Source organism: Nicotiana tabacum, chromosome 13, assembly GCF_000715075.1.
Source record: "Nicotiana tabacum cultivar K326 chromosome 13, ASM71507v2, whole genome shotgun sequence".
NCBI classification, from domain to species: Eukaryota; Viridiplantae; Streptophyta; class Magnoliopsida; order Solanales; family Solanaceae; genus Nicotiana; species Nicotiana tabacum.
In genome coordinates, this window is record NC_134092.1 from 40,127,106 (window position 1) to 40,139,821 (window position 12,716).

The window sequence follows — 12,716 nt, forward strand, 5'->3', positions numbered from 1 at the left end:
TGCAGGTAATATAAATATGGCATAAAATAAGAACCAAATTGCACCATGCAGGTAATATAGTCTGATTTCAGGCAAAAGAAAAAAGGTAATGAAGTCGGAGACTTCTCATTGCAAAATTGCTACAAGAAGCTAACTCTACCATTCAAGTTCAGCTCTACATACAAAAGGTTCAGAGAGGGAACTAGGAGTGCATCTCCTCAACACTACATTCATTTTTCCGTCGTGTTAAGTTAAACAATCCGTCGAGAAGAAACCACCGGAACCTCGGAATGTACAGTGGCTGCAACAGACTGCAAGGTTCCTGGAATGTCAAAACCAGCTATAGCTCGAGGGGTTTCTTCTGTTCAACCCTTGCTATGCAAAGGCAAATGCAAAGTGAACATCCATTGCTAGTCCCGGAAGTTTTACTTATTTGACTCGAAATCACCAGGAATGAACACGGGAAGTTGATGGGAAGCAGCATCCCTTTTGAACCTGGATTCGCGAGGCAAATTAAATGGCAGCCTCTCTTGGCCATCTCTAGAACCAGCCCCTCTCATTTATCAGTCCGTCCTTAATTGGACCGCGCAAAAGTGGACCACCAAAGAATATTGACTCTCCAGTATATGTTAGCTTTTCTGACTGCTCGACTGGAGGCTTTGCGGGAGGCTGTGAAGGTTCTCGAGGGAGAGGGGCTGGCCTCTTGTCATTACTAGCAGATCCAGCATTAGGATTTGATGATCCTCCTTGCATGGACGGCCTTGTACGAGCATCTAAAGCTGATACCGGAACAGACACATACCTTCCAGCTTCTTGGTCCCAAACAACAGACGTTCGTTTAACATCTCTGAGCAGAGAAGCTGCAGGGGCAGGAGCTGAAAGCAATAACGGATCGGTGGGACTATTCCTCTGCATGATCTTCTCATCAAATTCTGAAGAATGTAAGACTTGGTGGTTATGATTAGGGAGTGCAGCCCGAGAAGTCCGGGCCCTCTCTGGGGCAATGGCAGCATTGAGATGGCCTAAGCTGTGAGCTTGTGGGAGAGGGCTTAGTGTGACTGATTCATGCACATGGCTCGGACTGCTAAAGCTACTGACACTGTGAGTTCCAGTTTCATACTCATCCCGGCTACCTTGACTAGGAGCAAGTGAATTCCTCAATTCATTTCTCAAGTCCCTATTTCCTCCCGTATCAGCACTGATACTGCTTCTGACACTCATGTTCTCACTGGAGCTCAATTCAGGATCAAAACGACGGTTATCTATAGGGCGTAAAACAGATGAGGATGCTCTAGCTTTTGCTGCAGCTCTCATGGCTTCACTGGAATCCAATTTTGCAAGTTTCCATGCACTGATCTTAACAGGCCGCTTAGGTCCCTTGTTTCCCTTTTCAACAAAACCAGCTGCATCCGGATCAACTGTTGATGGGACCATTCCAGGCTCTAACTGTGGTGCAACTTCTTCCTGGTCATCAATTCAAAGACAGTCAGAACATCAGAGAGTCCCACATTGGGTAAATACAGAACATCAGGCTCTGTATTTACCCGATGTGGGACACCGATACTACATTACATCAGATATAACTATTTAAGCTTAGCCATCGAGAGTAATTTGTTAAATGTATGGCACACAGAAAGTCCCAAAGTAACACTGTGCATAGGATTTTCGTATGAATAAAATCTATCACCCATCTAAATGGATAGTGAAATGGCAAACAAAGCACCTAATGCACCCGTGTCTAGAGTGATGATGCACCCACCCAGCAGAGTAATATGAACTCTGGAAGAATAAAAAATGCCTAATTTTGAAATTCTAGAAACTTTGGAGTTTGCAGAAACCAAAAAAATACTACTTAATTTCTAGGTATATAATAATGATAAATGGGAGTTAGAGGCGGTGGCAATGAAGGTTGTGAGACAACAAAGAGACAAGCAACTTTTTCTATATCTTGTAGTATCACACCAAAAAGAGAGAGCTACAGAAAGATTTTGGATCAATCATCCATGAGGTCAGTGTTATGTGATTTCGTTTGATCAGAATTCCCAAATTTAAACCTTTCTTTTTCATAAGCCTCATTCTTTAACAGAACCATTCGGGTCCAGGCAGGGTAATTCATTAATTAAAACCTATATTGCTTGGACTCTCCAAAAATGCTGCAGCACCCGTATCGGATCCTCAAAAAAGCATTACTTTTGGAGGATCCAACACGCACCACACAGCATTTTTTAAGACTTCAGGAAACATAGATTAAAACTACTCAAGGAGAAACTTAGCCTCCATGGATTACTTTTATGATAAGAAATATATATTTTAACTAAAATTATACTCCCTCTGTTCCAGTTTATGTGAACCTATTTCCTTTTTGGTCCGTTCCAAAAAGAATGACCCCTTTCTAAATTTGGTAACAATTTAACTTAAACTTACAATTCTACCCTTAATGAGAAGCTTTTATGACCACACAAATACTCTGGCCACCTTTTTTATTTGTTTAGGACCACAAATTCCAAAAGTCTTCATTTTTCTTAAACTTTATGGCCAGTCAAACAGGTTTACATAAATTGGAACGGAGAGAGTATGTATTTTTTTTAATCTTAAAGGACATAATTGTCACTCTTCGGGCCCTAGGTTCACTATTTCTAAGGGATGCTCCATGTAACAGGAGTATAGGTTTCAAAGTAGCAAACAAAAGAAGGATAAAGGCATCCTCTTTGCTAACCAACGGAGACTTGAACTTTCAGTACTTAAAACTTTTTCAATTGATACTAATAATACCTGATAATCAACAAACACCCTAGGAGGGGTGCACCATGCTCCTTTGTATTGCAGGCCCAAAGAACTTCCACCGCTGAAGCCAGTTGTAGCTGACCCTGATGGAGAGTATACAATGTTCGGCATTTCTTCATCTACAGATGCTCCCGCCGGTGCCTCACTCATGGCCCTCATAGCTACGACGTACTCGTACGTTGTAATGCCCTGACAGCAAGGTAATTTTGAAAAAAGAATCAGAATAAGTTTTCACTGCAGATCTTCAAAACTCAATAATCCTCCTTTATACATGCTCCAGTTGTGGTTAAAGATATAGGCATTTAGGCAAAATCTCAAATCTTGACATTGTCCCAAAAACTTCATTTTCCAATTCAAACTACAAAGAGGAAATCATCAACAATCTACCTTTCTTATCAGTATCATGTGGAAAAAGAAAAGCTCGCCTAAAGGAACACAAGCAAGCAATGAAACTGTTGTACATACAGCCTGCATAAAAAGTCAATGTGCATCACAAATTATGAACATGCACTCTTTTCTCATTAACCAGTCAGAATAGTGATCAGTGCAAGTATATCTCATGTAAAAGTTACCACAACAGTTGCAAATGGGGCCAGGGAAAAACCATTCCCTAGTCTATCAACAATTTCAGCCTCCATATTCCTTTTGTGTACAAAGCATCGTACCATAACAGCAATTCCAACTCCAGCCTCAGTAACAAGCTGCAAAAAAGTGTGAGTGATTCACTGATGAAAACACAATCATTCTGTTGTAACTGATTTGCCTCAAACATACCCAGACCAAGCTGGTGGCCATCAGTGATATAAAGGTAACATAGTTTTTCCTCCCAACACAGTTGTTGAGCCACTGTCCATTCAATAAATATGGTTAGTTTCCTCGTAAAAAATATAAAAAAGTGGGTTCCGTAACAGAAATCAGAATAAGATGTACCATAGATGACTGAGATGTATACCCGACAATGGTGATCAAATCCATCCACACATTTATCACAGCTTCGACAATGTTTACTGAACTTACGCACCTGCAACACACCAAGCAGTCAGAGTTTATAGGGAGCTATGCCTACGTTGTCCACAAGCAGATATGTAAAGTGGTCTACATATCCCACAATGGGAATCTGCACTGAGTCACATGCCTAAGCCACAAAACTAGGACAGAAACAGAACTAGCATTATCTCGGAGAGTTCTCAGTTATTAAAAAAATAAAATAATGAAAAACTAGGACAGAAACAGAAGGAGCATAAAATGGCCATGTGATGTTGAGTTTTTCTGCATACACATGGATGTACCTACCCCGTCCATATTTATAAACTATCAAATCTCTCAATTTGTATATAATTGAACAATTTGTGCAGCAGATCATGTTGTGAAATAGTCTATGAAGAGTTAAAAGTCGAGAGAATGTATGAAACTATATGTTAAAATGTGTCTGGTTCAGAATAGGTAGGATGTAGAATATTATGTATTTACTTGTGAAAAATAATCGCTTACCTTACCGTGCATTGAGAACAATTATTTACAATAAAGTAGCCTAAGACTCTTATTAGAGGAGCTCCTCTAGTACATTGTCATTAAAGACAAGTTTTCCATTCTTCTTTATTTTCACAGTTCAATGCAAGAAAGACAATTCCCAGTCCATCTCCTGACTTGAAATCCCCATTCAGTGTCATCGTCAATGATATGTTAAGTTGCACGCATAGATATAGTTTTCCCACATATTACATATGATATTAAGATATCGGCATAATACCATTGCATCAACATATTTCATCCACGACAGTAAGGTTGTTTTCAATCTTATGCTGTTATACATGTGAATTCTAAAATGTGCATCCAAGCCTTTATCGACTTATGGAAATGTTTGCTCTTGTGGCTTATGAAACACACTAAGAGCAACTTTTCATGCATTACTTTCCGCAACTAGGTTATCAGCTATTTACAATCAGCTAATCAAAACGGGCTCAAAATCATAAAAGATAAAAAAAAAAAAAAATTAGATTATCTACCTCAGCATTGCACAATGTGCAAAACAGAGCATCTTCACCTGCCACTTCCTCCTCAGCAGCTCCATCTGTTTTGCGGCAATCCTCATGTACAAATAAAAAGCAAAAGACTCCTCCAATCCTACAACAAGAAGACTTTCTATTCAAAGAAACCACTTGCTTATCTAATCTCTCTGCTTCTAGTCGACCTTTCTTGATAGCGTTAGCAGCGCCAATGGAACTTCTTGAAGCTGACGACAGAGAAGAACGTGCATCATTACTATGTTCATCAAATTTCCCAGGCAGATCTCTTGCAGACAATCCATGATTTGAGTTGGTGTTATTCATTCGTCCAGAATCAAATTTATACATAATGCCTGGATCTGCAGGATTGATTGCAGTACTCCGAACATAAAGAACAAAAACAAGCAATGCCTGCAATATGACATAAGGATCAAGTAACCTTAGTTAAATAAATTTACAAAATAACACTGATTTTAACCAATATTTGACGAGACATGGAGATTAAGAAGCTATTTTGATTTATAATATGGTAGTAATAGAATGAATTTTTTTTCAAAGTTCTTTTTTCCATTTTAAAAGTTTGTTTCATTGTAGAAACATCATATCACGAATCATTTGAATTTGACCAAATAGTCATATTTTGGGGATGTCCTAAAACAGAGAGCTTGTCACATAGATTAGGACAAATTAGCATGCAAAAATAATGAATGAAGATCAGAGACACGTAATAGAATCAGAGCAGGTTCTCCACGGTCGTCCCAACAATGTCCAGCAACACTAGGATGAGAATAATAGCATTTAGCCAAATGATGGATGAAGATCCAGATACACATAATTGAAGTTCAGAAAAATGACCAACTAGACGATACTTTCCAAAAAGCCTTTCAAGACCAAATGCTCAAGATTTTGTTTGTCTTTTTCTAAACTGACAGCTAAAGAAAACAGATGCAAGAGATGCATATATAGCAGATACGTATAAAATTACTCGTATCACATACCACTGGTGAATAAACTGCGATTGAAGCATACTCCCAAATGCGTCCTCCGAGGAAAGGGGAAAAGAAAGCATAAAATGCGACTACTAACAAGCAAAATACAGTTATAGCAACAACCTGCAAAATCAAGAGTCCAACATTTAGGCCACATATTGCACAGGCACAACTGAAGTATTTTACACAACTAAGCCAAATTCGAAAGGCCATTGCCATTACATTATGATAGAAAATCACTGAACATTTACAATGGTTGCAAAAGAAAGAAAAACTGAGATCTGTAAACTAAATTACCGAGCAATGTCAGGATTATACGGTGAAAAACTAATTTTCCATTGTCACAACTCACAAGTTTCCTGAATGTCAGAAACATGATGCATTTCTTTTTCTACTTCAAGAATGTGAATTACCTAAAGGTTGTCCTTAACTAATATTGACCATTTCCCTTCATTTAAATATTCCTAAATCCATTTCTTAATTTCCAACTGCTGGGGATTAACCTATCCGAAAAAAGATCATCAGTGCCAAGAGGTCGCCAAAATTGACAAGTTATTCGTCCTTCTCTTCTTTATGGGGAAAACTTGCAAACTTTTGAAAAAGGAACCAAGTTTCATATTACAAATTCCTAGTTGTTCTCAAGTTAACCAAGTTTCATATTACAAATTCCTAGTTGTTCTCAAGTTAAACTTCAATAGCATCTTAATCCAAACAAACTCATCTAGGATTTGCATTTATCCTTAGTGATATCAATGTCCTTTGCGAAGGTTGGCAACCTGAAATTTCAAAAGACATAGCCTATGCTTATTATTAACCATTGACAGTATAGTTGCCTTAAGCTACATTTGTTGTATCTCCTTTCTTCATGAGCTTTATTTCATTAATGTATAAAAACAGAAAAACCACCTTAGAAGGATAGACCATAAAACAATTTCTAATCCTCATAGCTGTGCACAATATAATTGCTGAAAAAGCCTTAACTACTACAACTACAACCACGCCTCAGTCCCAACAAGCTTGGGTCCGCAATATGCATCGTCACTGCTTCATTTAAGCTCAACTCAGGTTATCATCAATACCAAATAAATAAAAGTGAAAAATATATATGTGTGTGTGTGTGTATATATATATATATAATATTCCCAACTGGTACATATAACCTATATGGATCTTTTGCTTGTAGGTTTTCCAAGACAACTTACTTCCATGTAATTTTAGGTCTACCCGCCCCCTATTATCACCTTCACTCACCATAGTTTCACACTTACTGACCGGTGCATCTGTAGGCTGATGTCCTGCCAAACCATCTCAAAGGACTCTCTCTCTATCCTCAATGAGTGCTACTTGCACCTTCTTAACAACTGAACTCCTCAAATTTCACAAGTAACTTACCATAGAATGAACCAGAAGTGTAGGTCACTACTATCAATGAGTAATCACTACTAATAAAGCAATCAGACGGACAATTATTATCAAATCGGAAAGCAATTATCAACAGAAATCAGACCTGAAAGGTGTGTGCTGGTAGCTGCCATCCATGTTTCCTCACCATTATTCACTTTTTCACACTTTCACTTAGACTCAACTCAAAGCAGAGAGATAATTTTTCTCCCCTTTTCTCCAAAAACACCAATTAACCCACTTTTTCCCCCAAATATCAGACGTACAAATTTTCAGTAGTGGTTCTTCATTAGCCCTAACATTCTACATTTACAAGTATCAAAAAGGTTCATTCACAAAAAAGGCAATAATACTTGAGGAAATACAAAAAATGGGAAAGAAGAGAAAACAAAACAAGAAATTTCTCCTTTCTTTCCAAAACACCCAAAAACTATAACCCACTTTTTTTCTCCAAATATGAGTCAATTTAGAAGAAAAAAAAAAGTAAAACACTCAAAATTATAGAAACTTTGCCACCTTTCTGGTTCAAAATGTTAGCACTTGTTCTTCATTAGCTCTGACATTCAAGAATTTACAACAATTTTTTTTTTAAAAAGAAAAACAAAAAAGGGGCAAGAATGTTAGGAAAATACAAATATTACACAAGAATTGAGAGGTTTGGTGAGAGACAAAAGGGACAAAACAAAGGGACAGAAGATGGGTAAAGAGTTGACTGTAAAGGGCTATGTTTTTGTTGTTTAAAGAAAAAAGAGTATGGAGTGGGGAAAGGGCCTCACAAACACACACACAAACACAGAGTGAGGGTTAAGAGGAAAAAGAGAGTGATTGAAGGGAAGGTGCCTTTCTTGGTGGAAAGATAGTGGAATTGTACATTAATTTGGGGGCTGTTGTGAATGGGACCCACTGCCCTTAATTCTTCTTTTTTGGTGTCTTCCTTTGTGCTGTACTAGTATCTTTTGTGACTACAACTGAGTGAATGAAGTCACATATGAGCTGACCTAACATTCTTTTTAAATTAAGGTTCTAATTATTATAGGAAAAATCAAACTGGATGCTTATTCTTCCTCCATTATCTTCTCAAATGCTTAATAACATATTCAATGACATATTTTTATGCTTAATGACATATTCAATGACATATTTTTCTTCACTTTTCATGCCTATATAAAAGCCTTGTAATAAATAGGAAAATACACACAATTGAAGAAGAAATACTCTTCCTTCTCTCTATCTCTATTTCTTGTTCATGTTTTACTAAATTGCTTTTATTTCATATCATGTTCTTGTTCATGTTTTACTAAATTGCTTTTATTTCATAACACGTTATCAGCACGACTGTGCTCCCATTTTCGTACACCTCCATATAGGCATAGACTGTGCTTTGTGTTTGCTATCCTTATACCAACAATTCTGTGGCTATCAAACAAAATAAAGATAGAAGTCAATGGGCTGGATACTAATACAAGATAAGTTTTCATCTTTCTAGCTTATTCATATTTTTATTTTTATCTTTCACTAATCTCAAAATTTTTCTATTTTGCCATGATAACTCACAATAAGCTTTCAGTATTTTATTTCCATTTTGTTATAGCTTGAAAGTGTGCGAGTCCTGCATTGGCAAGTATAGTTTTTGCTTATTCTTTCTTGACGTCTGATATGAATTTTTAGTTATCGTTTGGCTATACTTCAAGGGATCTATTCATGAACCAAATCAAAATGCATGAATATATATTTTCTAATTAAGTTTTGAAACAGGTACTCTCTACTCAATTCTTTAACTTATATTTAACGTGCTGAATAGTGCTTACATATATGTGCGCAGATATCAGACAACCAATATGCCCTTTACCCTTTTCACGCTAAGATAAACGTTATTATGGTAATATTTAATGAATAGAACTAAACTGGTACTATTCCTGCATAGTTGGTTAAATGCATGCATAAATAAACATAATATTGTGGCAGGATAGTTGTAAGCATAATAGATATTCTGATTTACAGTCAATCTTAGCCTTTGACTATCATCTATAATCCATATATTATGATGTGAATTGGATCGCATATGTAGATACTGGAAGTACTACAAGAATTATATATATGCTTCCAAGTCCTAGTCTTTATTCTTACTTTATTGATTTGCTTTATCGTTTACAAAATTGGTAAGTGTTCTAACAAATTATGTAGTATTTATTTGAATGCACTTCTATTTGAATTCACGTAAATCTAAAAGTGATAACACTTAGAAGGAATGAAACGTTTTCGTCCTACAACCTTAAAAAGTGGTTACATTTTTAAATCTTGTTGTAACTAATTTTGTTTATGTTTCTGACCACAAAATTGATAATTTAATCTTGTACTTTGGCCTATTATGCAACTAGTTAAGACATATTTAAGTTCTGGTGCACTATAATGATAAGAGTTGGGTTTGAGTCCCAACACATTTTGCCTAACATGCCTTTATATGGGTAAAGCATTGGATTTGAGTCGCAATGCACAGTATAGATGAAAGAATCATGAAGCCCGCCCTACTTGATATGCTCCATTCAGTGAAATGAATGTGGCAACAATATATGATAAGTTTGAAAGACGACAAAATAATTTTTCATGACTGTATGAATGTACGAAGACATGAAAAGGGACGAAATAATAATTTGTCTTCATTATGGTAACTATAAAAGGAGAACAATAAGGGTTCTCGATGTAATCCTTCAAAAAGGTGAAGGAAATATTTACCATCAAAATGGTATGAAAAATTTATAAAGTATGTCACGATAATTATACTCCATTTTTTTAAGAGAATGTGACTTGTGATAAGCATTGAGAATGCAGGCTCATTCCTGAAGGTGAATGTAGCAATATGTAATAAAAGTAATGAATAAAGACGTACAATGCATGATTGGATACATACTACAACTCACCTCTAAGGGAGGTTTGAGACAAAGAAAGATAATGAATATTACTGTGTAGTTACATGAATATATCATTGGTCACATACAGGTGATACGCCAAAAATATTTTGTCATGCCTTATGAAAGTTATTAAAAGCAAAATTAAAGCAAGAAATTATTTTGCTTATGATGATTTTGAACATGACAATTATTATGATATGATTCTCTTTGTGAAGGAGACATTCATTATATGGATGGTGTGACAAAAGATCTTGTAGTACAAAAGCAGTTAAGAGCTCTGAAAGAACTAATTTGTTACTACCAGGATGAATCAAATTGTTCATGACATTAATATTGTAGTAAGTCTCAAAAGAAACATTTTGATTTACAAATATATTAGCCAAAGTGGTTGGCATATTGAGACTATAAATGAAAAGAAGATTGAATATCTTTATATTACTATAATCATACCGGGTAAATATGAAAGGTTACCTGCCTTTTCTTCTATTTGTACTACACAAGTATAAGCATGATGATGCAATCACAAGCCACAAGTAAACTAGAGGTTTACTGAAATAAATATTAGTTGGCATGACCGGTTGACCATCTCGGTTCAATTATGATGCGAAAAATTAATTGAAAATTACATTGGCATATATTGAAGAAATATAAGATTCTTCAACAATTATGCTGCTTATTCTCATGATATACCAGTTGAGGTTGGGATTGAATCCCTTGATTTTTGGAATGAATAAAATGTGATAAATATATGGGCTCAGTCACCTTCTACGTGGACCGTTTACTATTATATGATTTTAATAGATGCATCTATTTTATGATAACATGTGCATTTGTTATCAACTTGCAGTTTGGCTTTTGCAAGATTGATTGCTCAAATTATTAGAGCACAGTTTCAGAATATAAATTATGATGATTTATCTTGATAATACTGGTTTAAATCCAAGTTGGTTTAGCAGAAATTGTATGCCTCCAATTGTATCTAAACCATTGGTTATGAGAACAAAACTGCCAAAATAAAATTGGGTATGTGATGTATTATTTAATATACAACAGTACTTGTACGCATCTAGCCAAGTTATGATAAGTTCTCCCCTATCACAATCGGTTCAGGGTCAGGAACCAAATAATTTCTATCTAGAAATATGAATGTGCTATATGATTTAATTATTCCACCACAATGCACAAAGATGGATCCCCAAATAAGGCTAGGGATATGTGTTGGTGATCCCAAGAATATGGGAGAAAATGGGCAGCTAAAAAAAGTAATGCATGTAATGAATTATTATGAGTACATCTAGATCCTCGTACGAGAAAATATGAACTTGAAGTTCAAGTGATAATTCATTTGCAAAATATTGTCAGGCGTATTTGCTGACCCAAAGCTAAATGTCATATCCAGCTGCTAATGCTCCAAATAAAATAAAGTTCATAATGAATAGAGTCTATGGCATACATGAAGCATAATAGACTAATCGGTTCCAAAGATAAAACTCCTTGAAGAAGGAGAGGAGCAAATATTCAAGATGGTCATAATAAGGAGGCAAGTGCTCTAAAAGAGTATCACCACATAACACTTCATAAGACCTCATGAGAGAGGCTCAGGTACCTGAAAATAATAAGATAAAAAGACCTCAATAAGTTATGTCTTTATTGGGTAATAGTAGAACCGATATAAAATGATCGTTGACGATATTGTAAATATAATGTAGCGCTCAATATAATTAATATTGACGAGGATCTTGAGATCAAATCTGTCATGAAATTTGGACAGTTTGGCCAAATAAAAAATACGCAATAAAAATTGATTTCACCTGAAAAATATGAAGTTGGACGAATAGTTCCAACACCTGAAAGTATAAAGCCAGTGGAGATATAAATGTGTTCTTGTGCGAAAAAAAAGATCAAGTCGATAGACATAAAGACAACTTGTGTCACAAGAAGATTTGTAAATATCCAAGCATTGATTATATAGAGACATGTTCTCCTGTGGTGGATGTCGCCATTTCAGGTTTTAATCTGGCAATACAAGAAAAACGTGATATGTGTATAATGAAAATCATTGAAGGATTTAAATTATTCTGAATCATATTAAGGTTTCCAAAAAATTTATTAAATAAAGCTTCAAAAATCCTTATACGGATTGAAACAATCAGGGCGCATGTGGTATAATCGCATGAGTGAGTGCCTGTTGAAAGAAGGGTACAAGAATGATTCAATTTGTCCTTGTGTCTTTATAAAAAGATATGGATCTAAATTTGTTATAATCACCGTGTATGTTGATGATTTAAATATCATTGGAACTCCTAGGGAGCTTCCTAAAGCAGTAGACTATTTAAAGAAAGAATTTGAAATGAAAGATCTTGGAAAGATAAAATTTTGTCTTGGTCTACAAATTGAGTATATGAAAGATGAAATTTTTGTTCATCAATCAACATACACTAAAAAGATTTTAACGCGATTTTATATGGATAAAGCACATCTATTTCGACCTCATAAAAATAATGAAGAGCTTCTTGGTCCCGAAGTACCATATCTTAGTGCAATTGGTGCACTAATATATCTTTCTAACATTACAAGGTTTGACATAGCTTTTTCAGTTAATGTCTTAATAAGATATAGCTCTGCTCCTACAAGGAGACATTAGAATG

The 12,716-nt window shown here is 35.6% G+C and overlaps 1 protein-coding gene across 1 annotated transcript; it reads right to left on the reverse strand.

Annotated features, from left to right (window-relative positions):
- On the reverse strand, positions 1-8,119 carry LOC107810667 (putative protein S-acyltransferase 19). The gene is given in 10 exon segments (XM_016635467.2): positions 1-534; positions 536-1,443; positions 2,752-2,952; positions 3,151-3,231; positions 3,336-3,464; positions 3,538-3,609; positions 3,716-3,784; positions 4,770-5,180; positions 5,768-5,881; positions 7,266-8,119. Coding segments are annotated over 10 exon segments (2,160 nt in total). The 5' UTR covers positions 7,311-8,119; the 3' UTR covers positions 1-404.
- Positions 8,120-12,716: the final 4,597 nt, after the last annotated feature.